Source organism: Danio rerio, chromosome 20 (genome assembly GCF_052040795.2).
Source record: "Danio rerio strain M-AB ecotype USA chromosome 20, GRCz13ab, whole genome shotgun sequence".
NCBI classification, from domain to species: domain Eukaryota; kingdom Metazoa; phylum Chordata; class Actinopteri; order Cypriniformes; family Danionidae; genus Danio; species Danio rerio.
In genome coordinates this window covers 2,110,001-2,137,500 of record NC_141040.1, presented here as the reverse complement: position 1 = coordinate 2,137,500, position 27,500 = coordinate 2,110,001, and the positions used below count along the sequence as shown (strand labels likewise).

Sequence of the window (27,500 nt, the reverse complement as noted above, 5' to 3'; positions counted from 1 at the left end):
AGATATCAACACGAGTTGTTCATAACGGAGATTCATTCACAAACGAATCCCTCTCTCCGTCAGTATGAGAAGTGAAAGCAGGAGAGGAGCTGTGTTTCAGGACACGGATTAGATCAAATCTAACAGGGAGGAAGGATAATACATTTCCATGCACACAAACACACACTCTTTGACGGCAATGCCCATGCGCTCACTTATCCTACCCTTCCTACCCTGTACTAAAATGGCGGCTCTATTGACGCATTCCTTCCAATAGACAACAACAGAGCAGGCGACATCTACTGTATATAGCTATGGTATCTAAAACTCAAGCGTAAAGTGGTTAAGGTGTTTACATGTCTGTACTGCACTTCGATAATGCAACCAAAATCAGCATACTCCACGCGTCTTAATTCCATTTCTGTTTAGTTTGATTATGACTTTAGCCGGAGAAAAACTCGCTGCCTATATGGTAGACTCTTAATCAGAGTATTGTCTTAATCGTATTAAAATCGGATTATTGATGTCCATGTAAACATACTCATTGAAAATTCTGCTTTAAAATCTTACGCTAGCGCTTACTGCCAAGAAATTGTTCGCTCGCTCCCAGGGATCTTGAACGTACTGTTTTTTAAAAAGAAATGTTTTGTAATGTTGGATTAAACTGAAGTTTCTTCAAAGTCAGATGATGCAAGTTTCAGACCTCATTAAGTACTTCAACGGAGGGAAAAACACTTCAATGATGCCCGTGTCATTTCAATGAGTAGTTTTGAGCTGTGATTGTTGTTTTTTTACTATATACTATACAGTATCTTTTACTGATATTGTTCTTTTACTGTGAATATGGCCGAAAATGATTTTAATGCCTTTTAAATTAACCACTAGATGTTTTTTTTTTTTTTTTTTGTAAATAAATGTGCAAATACTCATCACTGTCGTCACTGGATTTCTTTTTTTTCATTCTAACTGTGATTTCAACAGTGTCCCTAAATCTTGATGGTTCTGTGGGTCTCGTCTGTCAAATCTGAGCTTTATTCTCTATTGAATTCGGGTCAGGTGATTGGCTGGGCCATTCTACAGCTTGATTTTCTTTCTCTGAAAGCATCTGAGAGTCTCCTCGGCTGTGTTTTGGATCATTGTCTTGCTGAAATGTCCACCCTGGGGTCCGTTCTTCGTACGTGGATTACTCAGTTAGCTGGATTTGGATATTGACGATTTGACACGATCCAGGATCGTTTCGTTCTTCAAAGCTGATCCGAGAGTTGTTGTCATAGCAACAGTTCTGCTAGGTCAAACCTGATCGGGAGCAAGTTCAATTCATATAAACAGGATTAGATCGGCTCAGTGCATGCAAAGATAATACAGAAAGTATGTACCGAATTCTGATATTTTCTTACAGTAGTAGTTATACACACTTGGGAAAATAGTAAATATTTTTTTACTATATATAAAGTTAAAATTATTAATAAAATAAATAAAGTTAAATATATTTATAAAACCTATGCAATCTGCACCCTGAAATGAAAGTACAAAGACTGCCACCTGGTGGTGCAAAGAGAAAACTTGTTGATATGAACTTTTGATGTTTTCATAGTTAATATGCCAGTGATTTGATGCTTCACAAAAGTTGCAGACGCCTTTACCAATATCAAAATGCTTTTGTAAACATCCAGTTATTCCATACAGCGATTAAAAAAACAGCTACAACAATAAAGAAAATCTTTTCTAAATGTAGAACTAAATACACTGATATGCATTAAATTACATGATGAATACTCTTGACACATGAAAGTGTAAAGCCTGCAGCTCACAACAAATGTGGAAGGTTATCGCGTGTCATATTTAACAAACCGTTTACTGCTAATTTGATGTAATTTTGCTCACATGGATAATTGAATATTAATCAGATGATGTCATTACGCTGCTGTGCCGTCAGCCAATCGTTGCACTGCTGATCATGATTTCGAGGATGGATAGATCTGTCCTTCACAACACACGCAGCGATCTCAGATCAGTTTATCCAGACATTCTAACCTGATTCGCGAACTTGTTTGAAGAACCAAATTAGCGAGAGATCAGTTATTAAGATTAAAAGATCCAGGATCTGCCAAATAATCTTAGATCATTTAAGCGAGGTACGAAGAACGGACCCCTGGTTCCATCTTCATCCTCCAGCTAATGTTGTTGTTGGACTGAAGCAGCTGATATTCATTTACACTGAGGAAGGGCAGAGGGTTGCTGAAGAACTACTGAGAGGTTTCAGCTGCTGTCTGGGCTTTCACTGCAGAACTACACCTCCCTTTCTTCATGTGTTCAATACTTTTTACTCTTCGTCATATCATTGCACAGAACTTCATTTATAAACTAATTAGATTTGTCTTTGCATATATGGAGTTCTTTGGTTGTTGCCAACATCTGGTGATAATTTGAAGTCAACGGCACGTTTAGAAATGTGTTTTCTGAGAAAAACACAAGTTCAATACTCATTTCTCGCACTGTATGTTCAAATATGACTTTTTTCCCCCTTTAAAAAGTTTTTTTTACACAAAATTTATTTTATTGCCTGTTTGTCAGCCTTCTTTTTACAGATGTTCCAGTTTTTGTTTTGTTTTAGGATAATAAGATGAACAAATAAGCGTACAGTACTTGTATACAGATGTGCACTGAGTGTGTTGTCTGTTTTTGCGTCTACATAATGAGCACATGTTTGCGGCTGTGTGTTTGTGTTGTAGCTTGTAAAGCGTGTGTGAACTGGTGAAATGGTGTGTGTACGCAGTTTGGTGCGGAGAGCCATCCAGCCCTCATCAGCTCACACACCGCATCCAACATGGCCGTCAGCTTGGCTTTATCTGTGGAGAGACACACACACACACCATCGTGTCAGATTTCAGCACTCAGTTTGCCTTTTAAGGGTCCCATGAAGTGCTTTGAAATTACATTTTTTTTTAATATGATGTTTGACAATCTCAACATAAAGAGAGGGTGGGGCATAGAGTAGCCCTGCCCCTTTTAAAAACAGCCAATAGTGTTTAGATTTTCTTAAAGCTCTGCCAGTGGCTGAGAATAAGGGCACCAAATAAAAAGCCACTGAGAAGAAGGGGAGATGTCAGAGAGCATCTGATTGGTCAGAATATTTAATGAGAAGCTGAAATATAAGGAGATGGCAAAAAAAAAATAACGTGGATTGATTTAGATGTAAGTGACAAACTGCAAACTTGACATGTTTATATCAGCTCTATATCTACTAAGTGAAGTTTCAGAAACTAATTTCGAGAGGAGCACGTGATATGATTGAGCACAACTGGCTGCTCATCTGTAATCAGTAATAATCCAATCAGAGTAATCCTAGCTTTCTAGTTATCTTCGTTTTGGAAGAATCCCCCCCCCCCCCCTCCACCCCATCTCCTCCTTTTCCTCCATTTTCCAAGGGGGAGCTCTCGAGACCTGATCTCATATCTTCAGATTTGCTTATTTGACCGGGCGGGAGCCTTGGGCTCAACCGGGACTGCATGCCAAACCTGCTATAAACGCCAACCATGTCTAAGTGGGAACTCTTGAAATGTGAATTTCGTCACTGTTTGGAGTGCACTAGCTTATAGATGCTTATACTAACATCTAGCAAACGTTATTGTAATTTCACAGGAGCTTTAAAGTCGTGTCTGATCATTTACCTGTCCTGTGCTGTCTTTTCCACTGGGTCAGCCAGAAGCCCTTCAGTGTCACGTTGTGGAATATAAAGGACTTCTGCACAAGACAAAAGTGGATGTAAAGTCAATGGTTTTCAACTTCTATTGTGTTCCACTAACTGAGGAAAGTCATAAAGGAGCGCAGTTTCATTTTTTGAACTGTCCCTTTTCTGCTTAATTAAGAAATAAAATGTGATCTTGGATGGTGCGGAGGCTTAACAAATGAACAGCAAATGATATTGCTGAGATGAACTTTCCCTTATAGATATGTAGATGAACACAATATTGTATAGCTTTTAGTGAAACCAATGAAGTGCAAAGCACTCCACAACCTTTAAAAAACTGTAATAATACACTGACTAAAGTCATGTCATGGCTGTATAGAGCAACACATAATAACCTGACATCTAGTTGATCATTGTGAAAAGTGGCAGACGGTGGATTTTTTCCATGATTCATCTGTTGAAATGCATCCCAATCATCACAAATACTGCAGAAGACCTACTGGAACCATTATGGACTCAAGATTCTCATAGAAATCAGTCAAGTTTGGTGAAGAAAAATCATGGTTTGGGGTTGCATCCAGTATGGGGGCGTGCGAGAGATCTGCAGAGTGGATGATCAACATCAACAGCCTGAGGGATCAAGACATCTGTGCTGCCCATTACATTACAAACCACAGGAGAGGGACAATTCTCCAGCAGGATAGCGCTCCTTCTCATACTTCAGCCTCCACATCAAAGCTCCTGAAGGCAGAGAAGGTCTTATTGCTCCAGGATTGGCCAGCCCAGTCACCAGACATGATGTCTGGGGTACGTTAAAAGATATGAAGATCCAAAGGATCTTGATGAGCTCTGGGAGTCCTGCTGAACGCTTTCTTCTTCATTCCAGATGACTTTATTAATCAGTGATTTGAGTCAGTGCAGAGATGTATGGATGCAGTCCTCCAAGCTCATGATGGAGTCAGACACAATATTCATTCTGTCTCCACTGCAGCAGGACTTTATCTTCTATACTGGACATTATTTCTGTTCAGTGATGAGACTTTAGTCTAAGCAGAGTCAGAGCTTACTGTCCTAATGAAATCAGTAATAATCAAGACATGATCAGATTTTATTGTGCTCAAATAAGTGTAATCTAGAGGCCTTTGCCTTTCATATAAGCCACTTCTGATACCAAATGATCAACTAGAAGTCAAGTTATGTGTTGTTCCTAAAACTTGAATAGGCGACAATTATATTTAAAAAGTATATAGTATCAACTTAAGCACATACAATAAAATTAAAAAAGACTCAGATTATTAACTCACAGCGGGGATCTGGAGGGGTCTTTTGGCCATCCCTCCGTATGTGACCATTGTGCCTCCATAACTGAATATAAAGACCACAGCCGTTACACACACACACACACACACACATACACACACACACACACACACATATACACACACACACACACACACACATATACACACGTCGCAATTCATTTCCATAAAACTGCAATAGATGTGAAGCTTTTTTTTTAAACACTGACTTTATTATTTGTTTTAGAAACTTTTCACCTGTACTAACAAAATCATATGATAAAAATATAATTATAAATTATATTATAATTATATAATTATATAATATCAAGTATATAAACAAATGTATGTACACACAGTATAAAGCTGTCAACGTCGCACTTTACAATAAGGATTCAATAGTTAATGTATTTACCGACATGAACTAATAATGAACAATACTGGTGCAGCCTTTATTTATAGTTAAACATTTACTAATGCATTATTGATATATAATCTCATGCTTGTTAACATGTTAGCGCACTGTCAGTTAACATGAACTAACAATGAACAACTGTATTTTCATTAACTAACATTAAATAACATGAACAAAAACTGAATTAAATGTATTGTTCATTGTTTGTTCATATTCGTAAATGCATCTCAAGAGTTCACACAGCTGATAATCAATAAAGCGTTAAATGGCATGCTGTCCTGGGAGAGAGCCCTGAGCTCGTAATATCCTCGAGCCCGGGGCTCCCTCCGGTTAGAAGGGCGAGAGGGGAGTTCAAGCTCAGGTAGGTCTCGAGAACTCCCCTGCTTGTCGCTGTGTGAGAAGTGTAATCTAAGGTTGTCTAGGGTGATAAAAGGGTTTAGTCGATTGGCTATGGTGTATGTTTTTGGACGGTGGGAGGAAACTGGGGAACCCCACGCGAACACGAGGAGAACATGGAAACCCCATAGGAGGTTGCACCAGCGGTGTTCTTGCTGTGAGGCAACAGTGCTAGCCACTGGGCCACCGTGCCGCCCTATCGGAAAGAAAGGGTGGGAAGGTGGGGAAACTTCAAGACGAAGATAACTGGAGTGAAAACTCATTTATAATGCTTCCGTAGTCATCTAATAGGGCAGATTACGGAGCTAATGAGGTGCCAGCCGTGTTGATCATAAGCACGTGATCCTCTCGAAATTAGTTTATAAATAAACCACATTAACTAACATTAACTAATACAACCTTTATAGTAAAATGTTACTGGTATCAAAAGAACGACAAGTTAATAGGAGGTGATACAAGTTATATGGACAGAAGATCCCTACAAAGGGACTACATACTTGGAAAAACTTTACGGGTTTTCTCTTAACGACGTATGTTAATATTTCTAACGCCGAACAATGAGACAATTCTTGCCTTTCTGTATTTTTCTAATGATGAGCAATCATAAGATTTGCATGAAAAAACAAGATCAAGTAGACGTCAGACTTACTCGAGATTAGAAAGCACAAGTCCTCCGCTGAGGCCCCCCACGCAGTTCAGGCCCAGTTTAGGTTTCGGGACCTCCTGTACAAAAAATGCAACACGCATAATGTTTATGTGGAAAGTCCTGAAAGAGTTGCAGAAGAACAGAATCTCCCACCTCGAAAAGCTGATGAAGTCCTGATGACATCACTTCCTCTTCTGTCACCACGTAATCGGCTCCCAGTGACTGAAGCTCCTGCATCAGCTGGTCACAGTTTGCTCTGAGGTCGAGAAATATATTTGAGAAATTCATTTCAGAGTTACATAAAAAAACTGCTGTGTTGGTAAAACATTTTAAGTATTGGAACTGGAGGTGGGCGTAGTTTCATTTTTTAAATCTAGATTAATCTCACTGTAGGGCGAGGCAGTGGCGCAGTAGGTAGTGCTGTCGCCTCACAGCAAGAAGGTCGCTGGTTCGAACCTCAGCTCAGTTGGCGTTTCTGTGTGGAGTTTGCATGTTCTCCCTGCATTCGCGTGGGTTTCCTCCGGGTTCCCCCACAGTCCAAAGACTTGCGGTACAGGTGAATTGGGTAGGCTAAAATGTCCGTAGTGTATGAGTGTGTGTGTTTGAATGTGTGTGTAAATGTTTCCCAGTGTTAGGTTGCGGCTGGAAGGGCATCCGCTGCGTAAAAACTTGCTGGATAAGTTGGCGGTTCATTCCGCTGTGGCGTCCCTGGATTAATAAAGGGACTAAGCTGACAAGAAAATGAATAATCTCACTGTAATCTTGTAATTAATCTAGATTAAAATGGCTCATTTGTATTCTGCCGAAGGCATTCAGAATATGTGTGCTACCCAAATAATAAGTCTTTGACAATAGGTTTCTCAAGCCAGGTGGCGCATTAGGGCAGGGGCTCATCTCCTGTTTCCAAAATTGCATCACAGACTGCTTGAGAAACTGTTTTACTATGATAATTGGTGATGAAAATAAATGATGTTCAGTAAGATGTACTTGTGTTTACTAACTGTTTATTTAGGTAAACACGAACTTTAAACTGTTTCTCAGACTAAAGTCATAACTCAGCTCCCTACCCAACTATGAGAACAGATTAACGGCGATATTTTTATCGCACAATAAAAATCTTGCTGTGTTAACGGCGATAACGGCCCACGACTAATTGTAACATATAGTCTGTAGGTGAAATTCCTTTTTTCCTTATAAAAGGGTCTTAGTGTGACATTTATGGTGTGTGGCTCCAAAAAGTCTGAAAGTAAAGTCACTCCGAGACATCTACCAAGATGCTGCCAGAGCCAGCCTGCCCCGGTCTTCAAAGACATACCAGAGGGAAAGCTCCCCTCCATCTTCATCTTGGGGACCCACACACACACAAACATTCGTAAATATTGAAACAGTCTTGTAGAAGACCAAAACTTACGTGTCGCTTTGGATAAAAGCATCTGCTAAAGGAATACTTGAACATGTACCTGTCTCTGATGATGTTGATGGTTTTTAGGCCCAGCGCCGCCGCGATCTGAATCACAGCCTGTCCCACTGCACTGTTAGAGGCATTCTGAATCACTGTATTACCTACAGATGACAAACCACAAATGAGCACGGACAACTGGGCTTTTAGTGATGGCTGCTTTTACGAAATCAGTTTTCTAATCAGTGGTTTTGGAGCACGTTTCAATTTGGCAAGGTCACGTGATGTCAGTAAACGGGGTTAACGGGGCTTTGGTAAATGATAAGTGTTTTAATATGTTTATCAGTCCTACTCCTCTATCTGCTTTCCTGTCTCTAGTCTCAACTGTCCTGGTGAAAATCCCTAAAAATAAACATATTTAATGAAAAGAAGTTTGCAATATGTTTGAAAAGGTTTTTGTTGCATTTACACTGTTGACCACCAGGTGTCACTAGTACGTGGAATTTCAAATGCTTTGAAACAGTGGCTGCTTTCCAGTCCACTTTTAGACATTGACTCGTGAAAATTCCCTTAACTTGTTTTTCTTTGTGGAAATCCCTGACTGCATTTTAAAGTGCATTCCACTTCATTCAACTAGATATCTGCAAAATTTGCAGAAGTTGACAACTGGTGATTTTCTTCACTGGTGTTTTGTTTTTTCTGATCACTTCCTGAATGTACAAGTGGCTCAAACTCGCTCATTTTGAGGCAGAAACTGGCGGACGTGCAACAACTTTAACAATGAGGTAAACACAAAACAAAACTTTCCATTCGGAGCTCCTTCACGGGACTCCACACTTGTAAACAATCGCTCTCGGTCCCGCCCAGACTTGTGAGGGATACCAAGCCGACCAATCACAGAGCTTGCGCTACACGTTGTTGCGACGTATAGTTACATTTTTTGAGAGGAGCGCGTCAGCGGCGCTGACGTCCACGGCGTAGGGCTATTCGTCAATGCGTAGGCTGCGCAATAGCATACGCGTGTGCTTGACGCAGAAGTATAAATCAGCCATAACAAATACACACGTACACAGATACAGATAGACAATCACAACCCAGGCTCATTGTGGAAACGTAGTCCCACGGACGTTTCTAGAGACCGCGGAATACGTCCCGGCGGGTACATACGGCTGCAGTTTTTCGCGAATCCGCAAGAGGCCGCTGTTGCGCGCTTTTTCGCACCTCAGACGCCTCTCGCGAGCGCGGTTCGCGGCCGCGCTGTTCTCGCGTGAGGCCGCAGTCCGACTGACCGAATGATTGATTGCGCGAGCGGCCAATCGGCCAACTCGCCATCCTCCTTCCCCGAACCCAACCAATTTTACCGATCGACCCGCCCGCCCGCTCGCTTCCCTAAACCCGAGCAACAGTTCACAAAAGCGTCCAAAAAAACAAAAGCCCTGATTTTTTTTTTTTTATTCCACAGCGTTTTCGGATTTCGCCGCGTTCTCGCCCTGTCACGAAACTCGTTCACTTAATTTTTGGGATTCTGTTTTTGTCTTACCTGATTGCTGGAGCTGCTCTTCCCCACACTCGAAACCGGTCGCCGTGGTCGACCCCTCTCCGCATCTCGAGCCTGCCGACGTACACGCTAAACTGAGTGGACAAACGGGTTGCAGCGGGGAAGCCCTCCACAAGGAGGTAAGGCAAGCGCGAAAGGGAACGGCGTCACACCGCCCCACAGCGTTCGCTTGAAAAAAATAAAGCGGCCGTACGTACCCCCTGGGACGTATTCCGCTGTCTCCAGAAACGTCGGCGGGACTACGTTTTCAGAATGAGCTTGGGTTGGACAATCACTGCCTCCCCCTGCATCCAACGCCTTTGGGTGCGGGTAGGTGGGTCAGTAACCAGAGCTTCCCTGGCTGCCAGACTATCACCACATCCCCTGGTCCCATCCTATGTTGCGATGTTATGTCTATGTCTATGTGTTTATGTGCTTCCTGCTGGGTTGTTTGTCCCCTGATCTTACACTGCCCTATTTCAAGGACAGTCTGGGAGGGGCTTTTTTTGCCTCCCTTTTCCCTAGTGGATGTCATTTTCTCTTTCTAAAGCTACCTCTCATCTGACCTGTCTTGCTCTGAAATGTATGATGTTTGCATAAGGTCAGAGTGGTCCAATTTCACTACATGTAAAAGTGTGTGTGACAAATAAAGGCTTTTTTCATCATCATCATCATTAAGTGAATGAAAATTTTCCTGGACAAACCATGTCAAATTCAAGGCAGTGAGTTGGCTTCATATGTCCACTCCAGCACCTATATTCTAGAATGCAATGCCATTGCAACATCACTGTTGCAGCCATTTATGGGTTGCAATTTTCTTTCGCACCACTAGAGGGTGTATATGGTATTTATGCTCTCCTCATGACCAGCTGGGGAGTAGAAGAAGGTCAAACTTTTTGACCGGCATGGCTGTGAGAACGGGTTTATATTTGTTTAGATGTTTACTTTTTTAATTTTGACAAAATGGACAACAAATGGATTGGAATATCCAACTTTATTTGCAATGGTATGGACATTTCACTTTTTTATTGACCCGTTCAAGCAAAAAACACGTCAGAACCAACGACCAAAACATTCACATGTACAGTCACAATAGTGTTGTTCCCAAGTGCTCAAGTGTTTAGGGCATTCCATTTAAGCCCATACAGATGCTCCACCTAGTACTGGACACTTGTGTGGCGTAATCAGTGACGTATATCCGAGTCAACAAGATGGAGGTAAGTTAATGAGTGAAGGGCATAAATTGGACCAGAATGCCGCCAGTGAATCCTTTAGCGAGGAAATTGGTTCAGCTGCTTCAAAGCGTTGTCTTTCTCATCACTTGTGCTTATTTTGTAAAATAGCGAATTAAACCATATGAGTTTTCGTACCAGGGGAAAGTGTCTGAAAGTCATGCAGCATCCTGTACGCGGTGCAGGGGTTCACGAAGATGGTGGCGGCTCCCAGGACTGAGATGTCTTTAGGAATGGAGATGAGCTCATCTTCTTCACACACAGCAGCTGTCCTCCATGTACCTATCATACACACACACATTGAAAATGCTGCGTAAAATAATGGATGTAATAATGCTGTGTTTTCTTAAGGAACACTCAACTTTTTAAAAAGTATAATACATTTACAGTTCCCCTACAGCTAAAGTTGAGTTTTTACCTTTTTTTGAATCTATTCAGCTGATCTTCAGGTCTGGCGGGAGCTCTTTTAGCTTAGCATAAATAGATTCAGTGATTAATGCTAAGCTAAGCTAAAAATGCCTTGATTAGACCAAAAGTAGGCTAGAAGAGGAAGTTGAGGCAGTGTGTAACCTCGCCAGTCCAACACCACCCAACCCGATACGAGCTGGAATCGAATCGGCGACCTTCCTCATGGGAGTCGGGTGCTCTAACAAGGAGGCTAAAGACCATGGCCTCTAGCGTTTGTCACTAGAGCACCTTTAGAGGTCAGAGGAGTGAGGTTTACCAGCACAGCACTTACTAGCTGGCCTCTGTTACAAGTGCAACTATTATAGTGTATGACTATAATTCCACTCACTTTTGAGTGGAATGCTATGAGATTTGCTAATGTCTCCACCCACCATGACTCATCCACCAACCCGGGATGTTCAGGATGTTTATTCCCCACTTGTCATGTCCTAAGACTCAGTGGTTTTCGTGAGCATAGGTATTGGTATTTGGAAGGTGCTTATATTCATTTTAAAATGTCCTGAGGAACGTTGGATAATGCACCTATTATGGTGTGAGTCTACTGGGTTTCAGGAATGATCAGCCGAAGGGTTTTCCCCACAGTATCTGTATTGATGTAATGTCTCATTGTGATCTTGGGTAACTTAACTCGGGTAAATGAGTAACCAGATGTGTTTTCTTCTATGCTTTGTGGTTATGGTCTAGCCTCCTATGGCCTCCTCTTGGTGACATTTTTATTGTACTTTGCATTTTGTCAATTACTTTTTATTCTGAATATTAAAATATATAAAAGTCGTTGCAGAGCCTAATGGGTTGATCATGATGTTGTCCAGCTTACCCTCTGTGGACCTAATGGGTGGACCGTGATACACTTATGTTTTAGGATAGGCTTAAGGGTTAGGGTTAGGACAAGGACTGACAATCCATCAGATTATTAGCTCTGACCAACTTTTGCTTGGAAGTTTATAAAAAGAACCTGAAGACTTTGATTAACTGGTTCAGATAGGTTCAAAAAAGCATTACTTGGTAAAATAATCCTTTTTGTGATACGCTCCATGCTTCTTTTTTGCTTTCAGATGGATTAAATTATTAACCTGAAATCTTGTTAAATATAAACTAAGTGCAAGATCCTTCTTTTTTCATTTTAATTTTAATTTAGGAGCAAACCCTGCAGGACAGCATCTTTCCAGGGCAGGTTTGGAGACTCTTGGTTTAAGGTATGACTGGACCTTCAAGCCGCACACTTTATCCCAGGCCCTGATTGGCTAATCGGGAGGACCGGGAGAATTCCCGGTGGGCCGGTCCGTTTTTTGGTCGCGAGGGCCGGTGTCACTAACGTTAGCTCCAGAATCTGTTGCTCTCAGCAGTCACACTTTTTAAATTAATGTATTTATTTACTTGACCACAGTCTTCTTACCGCAGCTCTGCTCTTTTTATCTATTTTCTCGCAGCCTCGTGATGAAGATGCAGCCTGCAATACCATGAATTCATAATTGTTGTGGTCGAGTGGCTAGCACGTTAGGTTTTGACACCAGTGTTCCGGGATTGATCCTCGTCTGAGTCATTTTTTTTTTTTTTCATTTTTATTGTTAAGACATATAATACTGTTAGGGTTGTTGAACATTTGACGTTTTAAAGCAGCTGTTTTCTCAAAAAAAGACGTGATAGTGTCATTAGAAACTGAATGGGAAATGACCTTATTTTAATATAGTCAGTCGTGAACTGAGGTGGGCCGGTCTGAGGCTTAAAACTCCAGGGCTGAAAAGGAGTCACACTCCGGCCCTGCTTTATCCCCAGAGAAGAGGAGCAAAATCTAAAAATTTGCCCATTGCTCTGCAACAGGAGCCATCTCAAATGTAATAAAAGATAATTGTGTAAACATTACTCCATCTCTGAAAGGATTTCATGGCAGGAATGCTTGGTTTAACAAACATCTGACATCAGATTCCAATAGACACACTCAGGTCCCACATCTATTATTCTCGTTAAATTTTGCTGTTGAAAATAGGGCTTTAGACATACACCTGAAAATGTATTTTGTATGCACTGTATGTATCTGAAATATGTTTGTAAAATTGACGAATGCTGAATTTCTTTAAGCTGAAACACTGAATTTCTTACCAAAGCCAGCATCTATGGGCACAACCCAGTCTCCAGGCCGGAGAGATGTGACATCACTGCCCACCTCTAGCACCTCGCCCACACCCTCGTTTCCCCCCACCGCCGGGACAGGGCACAGGATCGGGTATGAACCTGTGGAGAAGAGACCAATGTCCTCCAAATTAGTTTCACCATTACTGCCTCATAAAGCTGGATTCATACTTTGCCTGGTGCCGCATTGCGCACCTCCGCTGACTGTGAGCGCAACTCGCGAAACGGACGAGGCTTTTAGACTTGCTGCGTTCGCCGTTGTGATATTCTGTAAAACGACATGGGGCGGTCAAAAGAAACTGACCGTTAAGTCAGACGGATAAACAGAGAAGTAGAGCGTTTCTGGATCTACGTCATATCATTATTATCAGGCATCCCAAGTCTCCCGGAAGTTTCGGGAGTTTCCCGCAAATGCATAGAGACTCCCAGATACCTGCAAACGAGTGATAATTTCCCGGAATATGCGCGTCTCCCTTCCGATCCTCAAATAAGTCACGCACCCTTCTCACCCCTCCCCACCGGATCCCTCCTCGCTCTTCAGACACATTGCGCGCACTCTGTCAAACACCTCCCCACCCCTTGCCCTGGTCTTCACATACGTCACCATACGTCCACTTTAGCCACGTCCTCTTAAGGCTTCAACAAACTTATCCCTCAGGTTTACTCCAAACCTTTTAACAAAAACTTTCCTCTTTTCCCACGAATGTTGCAATTTCTAGCCAAGAATTATTGATAATCTGGTTCTCTCGATGATCACAGATCATAAAGATGTCTGTACAGGTGTACCTGTTTCAGACAAAATCTCTTCAAAGTGTTTCATATTTAACTCAAATCAAACGCTGTTCGCTTGGGTGATTTAAAAAAAATCACGTCGTGCGCACCCAAAGCGAACCTCCGCAAACAAGACGTCACATTTGCTGTGTGCACTCAACCGAACTAGTATACGCGTTGAGTATAAACCAGGTTTAAAGGAAGAGCAGGAATCTGATCTAACAGCATAATGGGGCGTTCACACCAGATGCAGCTTGAAGATCAAGCTATTCACGTCTAATTAGATGCAGGAACATTTTGAGTTTGTGTGTCAAATTCATTATACAACAGATGCAGATTTGTGCCATGAGAGGGGCGTCTGTCTATTTGCTGACTTTGGTTTTGTTGCTAATGGCTGACATGGATTTTATTAGAGTAACTGTGCTTTATGTGCTTCATAAAGATTAAAAAACAGCTAAGATTTGTTCTGCGCCATGTCTATCAGATCCTTCAGAGGTGCGCCCAGATCCATGAGTTCATAAACGCCTCCAGAAACTGTACTTGAATGATGGAGGCTTTCAGCGCTGCTTCCGACTGAGCTGGACCCAGTATGCTATGCTGTTGTCCCATGTCAGCAGGAGGATTGTCCTTTGAGACACCAACAATAGGTGCTACGCCATAATCACACCCCTACTAAAGCAAGCTCCTGATTGGTTAACGCGGTGTGAATGTCCGCCAAAGTTCAAAATGTTCAACTTGAGTGATTTGCGTGAATGTCAAATGCCCGAAACAATAAATTTATCCCGTGTCGTTCGCGTTTTCTAATTTGCAAGAACAGCACTGTAGGATGTCCAGTTGCATTGACTTAACATGTAAATCACTCATACTTAATGCCTCACGTGCATCTGGTGTGAACGTACCATAAGACTGAAGGAATATCAGCAGGCGTGAAAGTTGACTTTACCCTGGATCATGTTAATGTCTGCAGGATTGACTGGAGCTGCAAGCATGCGGACCTTTACTGAATGATCTCCAACTGCAGGCAACAGCAGCTGCTCCATCCTGAATAACACACATACCACCAGTCAGTCAGGGTCATTTCACTGGCGTCCTACAAAACACAAACTCAACACTGCCAAATGGCCTAGAGCAGGGGTCACCAAGTTCAGTCCTGGAGGGCCGTGTACTGCAGAGTTTAGCTCCGACTTGCTCCTCCACTTGCCTGGAAATTTCAAGTGGCTGTTTCTGAAATCAGTTTAAGGGTCAGGATTCACTCCTGCAAATATGTCTGATAATCTAATGATCCATATCTTTACAAATATTTGAGAAATGTAGTGAAAGGGAAAGAATGCTGCTGGTTGGAGCCCCGGCTGGGTCAGTTGGCATTTCTGTGTGGAGGGTCTGTAGTGTACTGTAGTCTGTAGAGTATGTCCTGGTCCTCCAGGTTGAGGGTTCAGTGTTGGGTCTGTAGTGTACTGTAGTCTGTAGTGCATGTCTGGTCCTTCAGGTTGGGGGTTCAGCATTGGGTCTGGAGTGTTTTGTACTCTGTAGAGTATGTCCTGGTCCTTCAGGTTGGGGGTTCAGCGTTGGGTCTGGAGTGTTTTGTAGTCTGTAGAGTATGTCCTGGTCCTCCAGATTGGGGGTTCAGTGTTGGGTCTGTAGTGTACTGTAGTCTGTAGAGTATGTCCTGGTCCTCCAGATTGGGGGTTCAGCGTTTGGTCTGTAGTGTACTGTAGTCTGTAGAGTATGTCCTGGTCCTCCAGATTTGGGGTTCAGCGTTGGGTCTGTAGGTGTTTTGTAGTCTGTAGAGTATGTCCTGGTCCTCCAGGTTGGGGGTTCAGCGTTGGGTCTGGAGTGTTTTGTAGTCTGTAGAGTATGTCCTGGTCCTCCAGGTTGGGGGTTCAGCGTTGGGTCTGTAGTGTACTGTAGTCTGTAGAGTATGTCCTGGTCCTCCAGGTTGGGGGTTCAGTGTTGGGTCTGTAGTGTACTGTAGTTTGTAGTGCATGTCCTGGTCCTCCAGGTTGGGGGTTCAGCGTTGGGCTAATGACCCAACTTGTGAAAAAAAATCAGATGCTACAAAACACCAACAGGGTGTCATGGTGGTGCAGTGGGTAGCACGATCGCATCACTGCAAGAAGGTAGCTGGTTCAAGCCTGGCTGGGTCAGTTGGCATTTCTGTGTGGAGTTAGCATGTTTGTGTGGGTTTCCTCTGGGTGCTCCGGTTTCCCCCACAAGTCCATACACATATGGTACAGTTGAATTGGGTAAGCTAAATTGGCCAAAGTGTATGTGTGTGATTGAGAGCGTATGGATGTTTCCAAGTGATGGGTTGCAGCTGGAAGGGCATCTGCTGCGTAAAACATATGCTGGATAAGTTAGCGGTTCATTCTGCTGTGGCGACCCCTGAATAATAAAAGGACTAAGCCAAAAAGAATTTAAATTAATGAAAACACCAACATGGTGCAGCTAATCATCAACTTTAATATAAACGGTTCTGGGAGGAAGTAAGTGAAGTCACAGTCGGTCTCTTTGTGTTCCTTCTTGATGTAAATGTATTACTTGTTACATCACTTCAGTATTTGTTCTTGTGCTTTGATTTGTTCCTGAATAACATATCGGAGTGCTCTATTCAGCCGAATCTATATACTGAAACTTGCTCTGATGTTAACCCAATGAGAACTGAAGTGTGGAAAACACATGCACACACCAACCAGCCGGGCTGACATTGACCAAGGGACTTGTTATTTTTCTTGATAATTCGAATATAAATAATAGAGAAAAAAGAAAATGTGACTTTGGAACTTCTATACAGAACAGTAAAAATCACCAATTGTCCCTCTTCCCAACAAGGAAAACCAGCAACAATCAAGAATGCATGTCATGGCTTTGCAATCAAAAATGTGATTATAATGAAAGCAAATGGGGTAAAAACAGCCCCCAACATAATGAAAGGGTAGTCAATTTGCCCAGATTGCTGAGGTTTTGAAAAATTCCAAAGCAAATTCTCAAAATACATGTCAAAATAAGATTTGTCACCAAAGATCAACTTATTAACTGAAACAGAGAAAGCTGTGTCCAAATTAAGACTTAAAATCCCCCCAGAGCGGATGAAAACATCCCAAACACCACACAAGAGATAAAGTTATTTAATTTAACTACAACAAAAATATAATATGCACAAAATTAACATTTCCAAATGAGCACACCAAGTGAAATTATCATTAACTCTCTTAAAGTGTACTGACAATTAGACTGGTTGCAGGTATATATATATATATATATATATATATATATATATATATATATATATATATATATATATATATATATATATATATATATAGGGTGTGTGTACCTGACAGTGTTGATGTTGTGTGAATGCTCTCGGTACACCAGAGCTGAGCAGTGCTGATTGTGTCTCCTCTGACCGAGCCTCCATCCATGAGCTCCTCTGCACAGCACTCGTCTGACCAGCATGACCACAGCTTCTGTCTCACATTAAACATCTGCAGCATTTCTGCACACTTAAAGAGAGAAGTGCACTTCCTCATTTTTGCCAGTGTCACCATCTCGGAATGGGTGTAGTGAGGAAACAAATCTGTTTTACTTTACGAATCTTTTACTTAAAATGGGATTAAGCAGAAATCATTTTATAAGGGGTTTAAACACAGCTGTGTGTGAATATAATCAGCCTCTAATGATGTTAGTCCCGTTTTTAATCTGCCATCATGGTGAGGCACATGTATTTGTAGCTCCGCCCTTTTCTGAAAAGAGCAGAATCTCATTTGAATTTAAAGCGATAGTCACCAAAACACCAGAATTAGAATCAAAGGCTAAAAGGGTCAGTTTCAGAGAGTTCATTCATTCATTCATTTTCTTTTCGGCTTAGTCCCTTTATTCATCTGTGGTCGCCACAGCGGAATGAACCGCCAACTTATCTAGTATATGTTTATGTAGCTGATGCCCTTCCAGCTGCAACCCATCACTGGGAAAGTTTCATTTATTCATTCATTTTCTTTTCGGCTTAGTCACTTTATTAGTCTGGGGTCTCCACAGTGTAATGAACCGCCAACTTATCAAGCATATATTTTATGTAGCGGACTCCCTTCCAGCTGCAACCCATCAATGGGAAAGTTTCATTCATTCATTTTGTTTTTGGTTTAGTCCCTCTATTAGTCTGGGCTCGCCACAGTGGAATGAACCGCCAACTTATTCAGCATATGTTTTATGCAGTGGATGCCCTTCCAGCTACAACCTCTCCCTGGGAAAGTTTCATTCATTCATTTGTTTTCTTTTTGGCTTAGACCCTTTATTAGTCTGGGGTCGCCACAGCGTAATGAACCACCAACTTATCCAGCATATGTTTTATGCAGTGGAAGCCCTTCCAGCTGCAACCCATCTCTGGGAAAGTTTCATCCATTCATTCATTTTCTTTTCAGCTTAGTCCCTTTATTAGTCCAGGGTCACCACAGCGGAATGAACCGCCAACTTATCTAGTATATGTTTTATGTAGCGGATGCCCTTCCAGCTGCAACCCATCTCTGAGAAAGTTTCATTCATCTTCTTTTCAGCTTAGTCCCTTTATTAGTCTAGGATTGTCACAGTGGAATGAACCGCCAACTTATCCAGCATATGTTTTATGCAGTGGATGCCCTTCCAGCTGCAACCCATCACTGGGGAAAGTTTCAGAGAGTTATAAAACACTGTGGTATTTTGAGCTGATACTTTTTAGTTACTAAGTTCCTAGTGAGGACTGTACTTTCCCGTTCAAGAAAGAACGTACTAGTGCAACCCTACCATGAACTACACAATATTACGTTCGTCAAACCTGTTTTAGCATTAACAGTAACATCAATCAGACACTAGACTGAATCAAAGACTAATGCTGAGGTTTGTTTACTTCTGTTTTAACTCAATGAAGGAAAACACAGAGCAGAGCAGCCCGTATGAAGTGCTGTCAGAGGGGATTTTTCTTTATTTGGAAATACTGTTCATTACATCACTCCATGCAGAGCGCACACACACACACACACACACTCATGTTGGTGTTGGTGGTTTATAAGGACTCTCCATAATGTATCTTATACAGTAAAAACAGCTTATTATTTGACCTTACTTTCACAAGAACTCAAAATTGAATGCGAATAAGTCTGATTTTCAAGCATCTGAATTATGAGGACACATTGTGTCCTTATAAATCACCTACAGATTGTGTTGTCTAGAGCAGTGGTTCTCAAACTGTGGTACGTGTACCACTAGTGGTACACAGGCTTCCTTCTAGTGGTATGCGGAGGAATGAAATATGTCATGTACATGCTACACACATTTCCAAATGTATCAAAAATGATGTATATAATATGCCACATATGACATATAGACTATATTTCTGAGGTAATATGCCACGTTTTTCAACTGTGCAGAGTTGTAGCTGCTTTTCTGGGCCTACTACGCTACTGTATTTCAATACTGCTCATTTTGGTGGTACTTGGAGAGATCTTTTTTTTCTGAGGTGGTACTTGATAAAAAAAGTTTGAGAGCCACTGGTCTAGAGCATATCCATGTAATTATACACATTTCGTGTCCTCGTATCCCACCATACACAACCACGTCAAACAGCCTGAGCTAAACAAAGGGGGATTGGGTGTGAAGGTCACAGATCATATGGACGTTTATGAAAGATCACAGCGAAGCTCACACAGTATTTTTATTTGAAACACACACACACTGAAGAGGGACAAGAGGAAAAGCTTTATGCACTGAAACGCAGACGCAGATGTTCTCCGTGTACCGCAGTGGATGTTGTGTTGATTATGAAGACTGTCAATGATGTCATGTTGGATATGAGGAGGGTGCTGAGTGCACACAGTGCAGTCTGCTGTAACAAGACACGTGGAGTCCAACAGTTACTGTGTGTGTGTGTGTGTGTGTGATTGTGAGTGTGTTTGTGTATCTGGGCTTGTTTCTGTGTGTGTTTCTCTTTGTGTTTGTGACTGTGTTTGTGTATCTCTGTGTGTGTTTGTGTATCTGTGTTTCTGTTTTTGTGTATGTGTGATTGTTTGCATGTGTTTGTCTATCTGTGGGTGTTTGTGTATCTGAGTGTGTTTATGCTTCTCTTTGTGTTCATGAGTGTGTTTGTTTATCTGTGTGCTTGTGTGTGTCTGTTTGTTTGCGTGTGTTTGTGTATCTGTGTGAGTGTGTGTGAGTTTGTGTTTCTTTGTGTTCGTGAATGTGTATCTGTGTTTATCTGTGCTTGTGTGTGTCTGTTTCTGCGTGTGTTTGTTTATCTGATTTTGTGTGTGTTTGTTTGTGTGTGTGTTTATGTATATGTGAGTGTGTTTGTTTATTTGTGGGATTGTTTGTGTATCTGTGTGTTTGTTTATCTGTTTGATTGTGTATTTGTGTGTGTTTTTTTATTTGTGGGATTGTTTGTGTATTTGTGTGTTTGTGTATTTGTGTGTGTTTATTTGTGGGATTGTTTGTGTATTTGTGTGATTGTGTATCTGTGTGAGTTTGTTTATTTGTGTGATTGTGTATTTTTGTATTTGTTTGTTTATTTGTGGGATTATTTGTGTATTTTTGGGATTGTTTGTGTATTTGTGTGTGTGTGTGTGTGTGTGTATCTGTTGTTTTATTTGTGTGATTGTGTATTTGTGTGTGTTTGTTTATTTGTGGGATTGTTTGTGTATTTGTGTGTGTTTGTGTATTTGTGTGATTGTAAATTTGTGTGTTTGTTTATTTGTGGGATTGTTTGTGTATTTGTGGGATTGTTTGTGTATTTGTTTGTGTTTGTTTATTTGTGTGATTGTGTATTTGTGTGTGTTTGTTTATTTGTGGGATTGTTTGTGTATTTGTTTGTGTTTGTTTATTTGTGTGATTGTGTATTTGTGTGTGTTTGTTTATTTGTGGGATTGTTTGTGTATTTGTTTGTGTTTGTTTATTTGTGTGATTGTGTATTTGTGTGTGTTTGTTTATTTGTGGGATTGTTTGTGTATTTGTGGGATTGTGTATTTGTGGGATTGTTTGTGTATTTGTTTGTGTTTGTTTATTTGTGTGATTGTGTATTTGTGTGTGTTTGTTTATTTGTGGGATTGTTTGTGTATTTGTGTGTGTGTGTTTGTTTGTGTGATTGTGTATTTGTGTGTGTTTGTTTATTTGTGGGATTGTTTGTGTATTTGTGGGATTGTTTGTGTATTTGTGTGTGTGTTTGTTTGTTTGTGTGATTGTGTATCTGTGTCTCTCTCTCTTTCTGTGTGTGTTTAAGCAGCAGGGCAGCTGAGCGGCTGAACTCCTCTGAGCTCCAGCAGTTTGTTCATCTGGACCTGCAGAGTTTTTCCAGCTTTACTGATCTTCACGTTCCTCATGCAGCCTTTAAACGGGGTGTTTATGGTGAGCCCGAACTGCTTCAGACCCTCTGAAACACACACACACACACAATCTCAGTCAGACTTCAGTGCTTCAGGAAAAACACACACACTTAACATATATACATTATATTAAAACTGAAACTTCTCATTGCCTCTTCCTAATTTTCACGAGTGTTGAAATGTGAAATCTTCCAGAACTTCTTCATTTTTGGGATTGTCCTGAACCAGCTTCTCTTTTTAAATGCATTCACACACACAAAAGGCAAAGATGGCTGTTATATGGAACTGAGTGTAATTATAGTGGCTTAGGAATCGTCTGATTGGTAAATCACGGATTGAATAATGCGCAAGCAATCATAAGCACGTGATCCTCTCGAAATAGTAAAAACTGTACCTCTTCCCAACAGCGAAAACCATGGCTTTGCTATCAAGAAATATAATTATAGTAGAAGTCAATGGGGGCAAAAAGAGCCCCCAACATAACCAAAGGGAAGCCAATTTTAACAATGCACATGGGTTATTTTAAAGATGAGATTGTAAATGATGAGTTTTGATAGTCGTACCGGGGTATCCGCCCACATACAGTGGGTCATTGGTGTCTGCGGAGGGCGAGCGGATGTCTGGACTCGCCGCCTCAGACTTCTGTCCGTCCACCGTCAGCTCCAGGCGGTGCTTCAGCTTGTGGGCGGAGACTGTGTGCCACTGCCCATCACAAAGCCCCGCCTCCTGCCTCGGCTCATGCACGGCTGTGAAGCGGCCCACTCCGTTATCAGCATGGAAGAACAGCTGCACAGAGAACAGAACACTCATGGGGAAAGACTAACCTAACAATAACTGCATTTACATTCACATCAGTGCAAATCAACTGCGCCAGCATGAGTTCAAGTTATTTGTATATGTATGTAGAAATGCTTTTTATAAATAATGTATCTGTGCACTTCATTATTTTGTAACATTTATTTTGCCTTTAAACATTTTAATTAAACACTGTAACCTTTAATCCCCTTTAAAACAACTTTCCACACTTCCAGGTCACACAGAAGGCCTTTAGAGTGGGACTATCATTCGTTAAGGTGGAGCTTTCAGTCCTTTAGGGTGAAGCTATGAGTAATTAAGGGAGGAGCTATCAGTCCTTCTGGGTGAGGCTTTCTGTCTTTTTGTGCAGGACCAGGGCTTAATTTGTGCCGGAACATGCCGGATGCGGAACTTCTGAAATCTCATTTTACCGATTCCCTCCTCAACCGCCCTCCTCCCCCGTCCACTGTTCACTTTCACTTTTTTCAGCGACTCCCCAACCCTCTTCACTTTCGTCCGCAACATCTCTTCATCCTCGGGTAACTTGCCAGATCAATTACCCTGCACTGTTCTGGGACCTTTTAGGCTTTTTAGACCTTTTAGCCTTTTAGGGTGGAGCTTTTAGTCCTTTTGGGGTGAGGCTATCAGTAATTTAGGGAGGAGCTATCAGTCATTTAAGGAGGAGCAATCAACCCTCTATGGGGGGCTGTCAGTCATTTAGGGTAGAGCTCTCAGTCTTTTAAGGCGGGGCTATCAGTCTTTTAGGGCAGGGCTATCAGTCGTTTAGGGCGGGGCTATTAGTCTTTTAGGGCGGAGCTATCAATCTTTTAGGGCAGGGCTATCAGTCTTTTAGGGCAGGGCTATCAGTCTTTTAGGGCGGGGCTATCAGTCTTTTAGGGCAGGGCTATCAGTCTTTTAGGGCAGGGCTATCAGTCGTTTAGGGCGGGGCTATTAGTCTTTTAGGGCGGAGCTATCAATCTTTTAGGGCAGGGCTATCAGTCTTTTAGGGCAGGGCTATCAGTCTTTTAGGGCGGGGCTATCAGTCTTTTAGGGCAGGGCTATCAGTCTTTTAGGGCGGAGCTATCAGTCTTTTAGGGCAGGCTATCAGCCTTTTAGGGCTAGGCTATCAGTCTTTTAGGGCGGGGCTATCAGTCTTTTAGGGCGGGGCTATCAGTCTTTTAGGGCAGGGCTATCAGTCTTTTAGGGCGGAGCTATCAGTCTTTTAGGGCAGGCTATCAGCCTTTTAGGGCTAGGCTATCAGTCTTTTAGGGCGGGGCTATCAGTCTTTTAGGGCGGGGCTATCAGTCTTTTAGGGCAGGGCTATCAGTCTTTTAGGGTGGGGCTTTCAGTCCTTTAGGGTGGAGCTATCAGTCATTTAGGGAGGGGTTATCAATTCTTTAGCGAGGGGCTGTCAGTCCTTTAGGGTGGAGCCATCAGTCATTTAGGGAGGAGTTTTCAGTCATTTATGGAGTGGATATGAATAATTTTGGGAGGGGCTATCAGTTCTTTAGGGCAGGGCTATCAGTTTTTTTTAGGGTGGAGCTATTAGTTCTTTGGGCCAGACTATCAGTCATTCAGGGCAGGGCTTTCAGTCCTTTAGGATGGTGCTGTTAGTCATTTAGGGCTGGGCTATCAGTCCTTTAGAGTGGAGCATTCAATCCCTTAGGTTGGAGCAGTCATTCATTTAGAGAAGGGCTATCAGTCCTTTGGGAGGGGCTTTCAGTACTTTAGGGTGGAGTTATCATTCATTTAGGGTGTGGTTATTAACCCTTTAGGGAGGGGCTATTAGTCTTTTTGGGCAGGGCTATTAACCATTGGGGTGGGGCTATCAGTCCTTTAGGGCAGCGTGATCAGTGTGCATCTCGTTTCTGCTCTGACTTTGTCCACTCGCCAATTTCTTTATTTCGTTAGCCACGCCCAACAGTCCAATCGGTTCACAGAGGATGAAAACATGCACCGTCCTACAATCTTTTCTCATTTTAGACATGCTTAAAATAGATGTACATCCCAATAGAGGGGAAAAAACACAATCTTAACTTGAAATTTTCATTTAATAATAATAAAAAAAAGATCCAGATATTGCCAGCAGTTTTTGTATTTCTGCTATTAATATATGACCATATTATATATCAAAATAAAGAACTGAGCCTCTGATCTGATTTGATCTGATCTACACTTTCTCTGATTGTCTTTTATCTACAGGAGACCCAGATGTTCCATAACTTGTTTAGGACGTGCGCTAGAGCTTCCTTTACCATAATAAACATGGATTGCAGTAAAAACTCCCAAATCATAATCTCTTAATTGACCAGACACCTCATCAATGAAAAGAATATAAAAAATATTTCCTGATACCTTTCCATTTACGAGTTCGATGCCCAGCCCGTCCATCTTTTGGCTGCTGACGCCCACCAGGACAGCAGAGCTCTGAGCCGTCCTGAACTCCAGATCCACTGACACGTCATTACCCACTCGATATGCCTCCACTGCACAACACACACCATGATAAAAATGTATTGATTGTATTTTCTATAATCAGACTTGATATAAACAAGAAACACTTTGATTGACATTCTCCATTTGTACATGTCATCAGAGGGGGAAAGCCCCGCCCACTAGTGACCATCTCTTCCTCATTAGCATAGGATGTTAGTCCTGCTTTGAATATGACACTATGCTAACACACAAGTGTTTGCAGCTCCGCCCTCTTCCGAAAAGAGCACAATCTCATTTGAATTTAAAGCGACAGTCACCAAAACACCACAATTAGGATTAAAGCCTAAAAGAGTCAGTTTCAGAGAGTTAGAAAACACCATCTGTGTGGTATTTTGAGCTGAAACTTCACACACACACTTTGGGGACATCAGATACTTATTTTACATCTTGTAAAAAGGGGCATAATAGGCCCCCTTTAAGTTGTACGAGTATATTTGTGGGAACCCAGCAAAAAAAAAAAAAAAAAAAAAAAAAATATATATATATATATATATATATATATATATATATATATATATATATATATATATATATATATATATATATATATATATATATATTGAGAAATCACCAATTGGCCAATTCTTCCAAGTCACTTAAATTTTTGTCAGTCAAACAGGTTTCTACTTAATACTTTTTACATCAGTCTGAGAACAACTCCACACACTGCCACAAGATGGCGCCACAACCCTGCACATCCATCTCCTGTCAGCCTTAATCCAAACACAATATACTATAAAGCAGGATTTTGCCATTTTTAGTAGACCCTTTGTTCCACTTTGATAAACTACTAGTCCTACTCAGTCCATAATTTGAACCGTTTCTTTGGTGTTGTGCAGTAAAATAATCTTTTATTCCTCAATAACATGTTCTGCAAATATTATTGTGTGAAAAGGAACAAAAGCTGTTGGCGTCAGACTGCCCCAGTGTTCACTTTACATACAAACTGCTGTCCAAGGAATTTTAGAGGATGTTTTTATGATTTCACAAGAATGTAGATCTTTCCAATGAGCAAATGACTCCCAGAACTGACTCTTGAGATTACGTAAATTCCTCCAGTTTTTTCAGGAAATTGTTTAGAAGCTAGTAATACTTTACGAAACTTTCAGGTATGAAATGTTCAGGAGCTCGACTGTAGCACTGATTATTGAGCATAAAGTTGTTTTTTGGTGTTTATTTGGTGTTGTGCATAAAAAATAATGCGTTATTCTTCCCAGACAGCATACGAATGTGGGCCACTTTAGGCAGTTATGCTGCACTGGTGGTCTTCCTTCAGCCCACACAAAATGAATGTGAGCCTGGAGTGGCCCACTTGTACAATGGCAAAAGTGGTGTTAAATCGATTAAATCGATTCCATGCGTGATCAAGAAAAAAGGTCAGGAGAGGTTTTTCTTCAATGTCAAAAATCGTAACAATTTAAATAAATAATTCGATCCACAGAATTCTGTTGTCCTCAATCCAATGCAGAAGTTACATTAAGGAGGTGCACAACCCCTTTCTTTTCCCAACTTCAACTTATATAGGCAGCTGATATTAACAGGTGGAGTTTAATAAAATTCGTCATTTGTCAGTCATTGTTCAGTCCCTCATTGGCCGCACCCCAGACATACTTCCTCTTTTTCTGCGAATTCTCTGCACAACAAAAAAAGCATACAACTTTCTGTGCTCTGTGTTCAGTTTTAACACCTCTCTTCAGACAGGAAGTTTCTGCAGAGCTGAATTTAATTTTGGACCCGCATTTATCTGCTTCTGCAAAAATTGCTAATTAGTATGCACAGCACTCACACACAACAGTAGAAGTTCAGTTAATATATGACCGTTTATATATTAATAAATATGGCGATTACATGACATGGGAATACAAATAATTGTTTGATTAAAAGAAAAAGAGACAAAAATAATAAAAAAATCATTCCTATTTTCCAAAGGGGGACCAAAGATTTTAATTCATATATGGGCCATTTAAGATAAAAATTTGCCACTAATGACAAAATGTAATCTGAATGTGAGCCCAATGTGGCCCATGTGGAAAATGATTAGTTTGGCCCAAATGATGAAGGACAAATGTGGGCCACAGTTGGCAAAAACGTGGCAATGTCATAAAAAAGGTAATCTGGGTCTAAACATAAAGTGGCTCACATGTGTCCCTGTTATCTTAAGACACATGTGGGCCACGCAAATATTCGGCACAGTAAGCTCTGGCTAATGTGGATGTGAGCCTAAAGTGGCCCAGAGAAGATATGACAAATGTGGCCCAGTTATCCTAAAACAAATGTGGGCCACATAGACTAAAGTCACCATCATGGAGAAAATAGTTTGCTTTAGTTGGGCTCATAACTCTTAATCTCTTATTATACAATTTTTTTTGGGCTGCTGGAACTTTTAAGAACTTTGAATAGGGTGAGTTCTGGTTCATCTGGTTGAATTCTGGCTAATATGTGGTATTGCTTTGGCTTAATTGTGGCCCAGATCTGACAAACAGGAGCAGACTGCCCTAGAGCCATTATTCCATTCAGTATGTGGTCCAGATGTACGTGTTTGGTGTGGGCCGGATCTGGGCCAGAATAAAAGCAAACTGTGGCCCAGAAAAGGTTCAGTTCTGGTTCATTTGGTTGAATTCTGGCTAAAATGTCGTATTGCTTTGGCTTATTTGCGGCCCAGCCCTAGAGCCATCATTCCATTCAGTTTGTGGTCAAGATGTAAGTGTTTGGTGTGGGCCGGATCTGGGCCAGAATAAAAGCAAACTGTGGCCTAGAATAGGGTCAGTTCTGGTTCATTCGGTTGAATTCTGGCTGATATGTGATCTTGCTATGGCTTAATTGTGGCCCAGATCTGGCAAACAGGAGTGGACCGCCCAAGTGCATCATTTCATGCGGTATGTGGGCCAGATGTAAGTGTCTGGA

At 41.5% G+C, this 27,500-nt stretch overlaps 3 protein-coding genes across 15 annotated transcripts in view; 1 reads left to right on the top strand and 2 right to left on the bottom strand.

Moving 5' to 3' along the window:
- The window catches only part of arhgap18 (Rho GTPase activating protein 18), a 48,523-nt gene extending 47,614 nt beyond the window's left edge, over positions 1-909 (top strand). For all 4 annotated transcript variants that reach the window (XM_087297976.1, XM_087297979.1, XM_087297978.1 and 1 more), the window contains one exon: positions 1-909. This exon is cut by the window's left edge and continues 1,489 nt beyond it. The gene's annotated coding sequence lies outside the window, so the exon portion shown is untranslated.
- Positions 1-17,441, bottom strand: part of LOC101884755 (enoyl-[acyl-carrier-protein] reductase, mitochondrial) — a 17,467-nt gene extending 26 nt beyond the window's left edge. Inside the window, exons 1-12 of one of the 2 annotated variants that reach the window (XM_087298010.1) lie at positions 17,297-17,441; positions 14,906-15,003; positions 13,162-13,293; positions 10,732-10,875; positions 7,886-7,988; positions 6,579-6,681; positions 6,429-6,502; positions 4,975-5,035; positions 3,651-3,723; positions 2,463-2,828; positions 2,130-2,357; positions 1-1,137 (exon numbers count right to left, since the gene is read on the bottom strand). The exon at positions 1-1,137 is cut by the window's left edge and continues 26 nt beyond it. In XM_087298010.1, the coding sequence (XP_087154136.1) occupies positions 2,668-2,828; positions 3,651-3,723; positions 4,975-5,035; positions 6,429-6,502; positions 6,579-6,681; positions 7,886-7,988; positions 10,732-10,875; positions 13,162-13,293; positions 14,906-15,003; positions 17,297-17,418 (1,071 nt within the window). In that variant the 5' untranslated portion in view covers positions 17,419-17,441 and the 3' untranslated portion in view covers positions 1-1,137; positions 2,130-2,357; positions 2,463-2,667. The remainder of the gene's footprint in view (positions 1,138-2,129; positions 2,358-2,462; positions 2,829-3,650; positions 3,724-4,974; positions 5,036-6,428; positions 6,503-6,578; positions 6,682-7,885; positions 7,989-10,731; positions 10,876-13,161; positions 13,294-14,905; positions 15,004-17,296) is intronic. The other variant, XM_087298011.1, reaches the window with a different exon arrangement.
- Positions 17,442-18,888: 1,447 nt separating this feature from the next.
- Positions 18,889-27,500, bottom strand: part of lama2 (laminin, alpha 2) — a 262,814-nt gene continuing 254,202 nt past the window's right edge. For 7 of the 9 annotated variants that reach the window (XM_087296269.1, XM_087296270.1, XM_087296271.1 and 4 more), the window contains 3 exons: positions 24,456-24,586; positions 21,869-22,091; positions 18,889-21,352 (listed from right to left, as the gene is read on the bottom strand). In XM_087296269.1, the coding sequence (XP_087152395.1) occupies positions 21,198-21,352; positions 21,869-22,091; positions 24,456-24,586 (509 nt within the window). In that variant the 3' untranslated portion in view covers positions 18,889-21,197. 9 annotated transcript variants of the gene reach the window in all.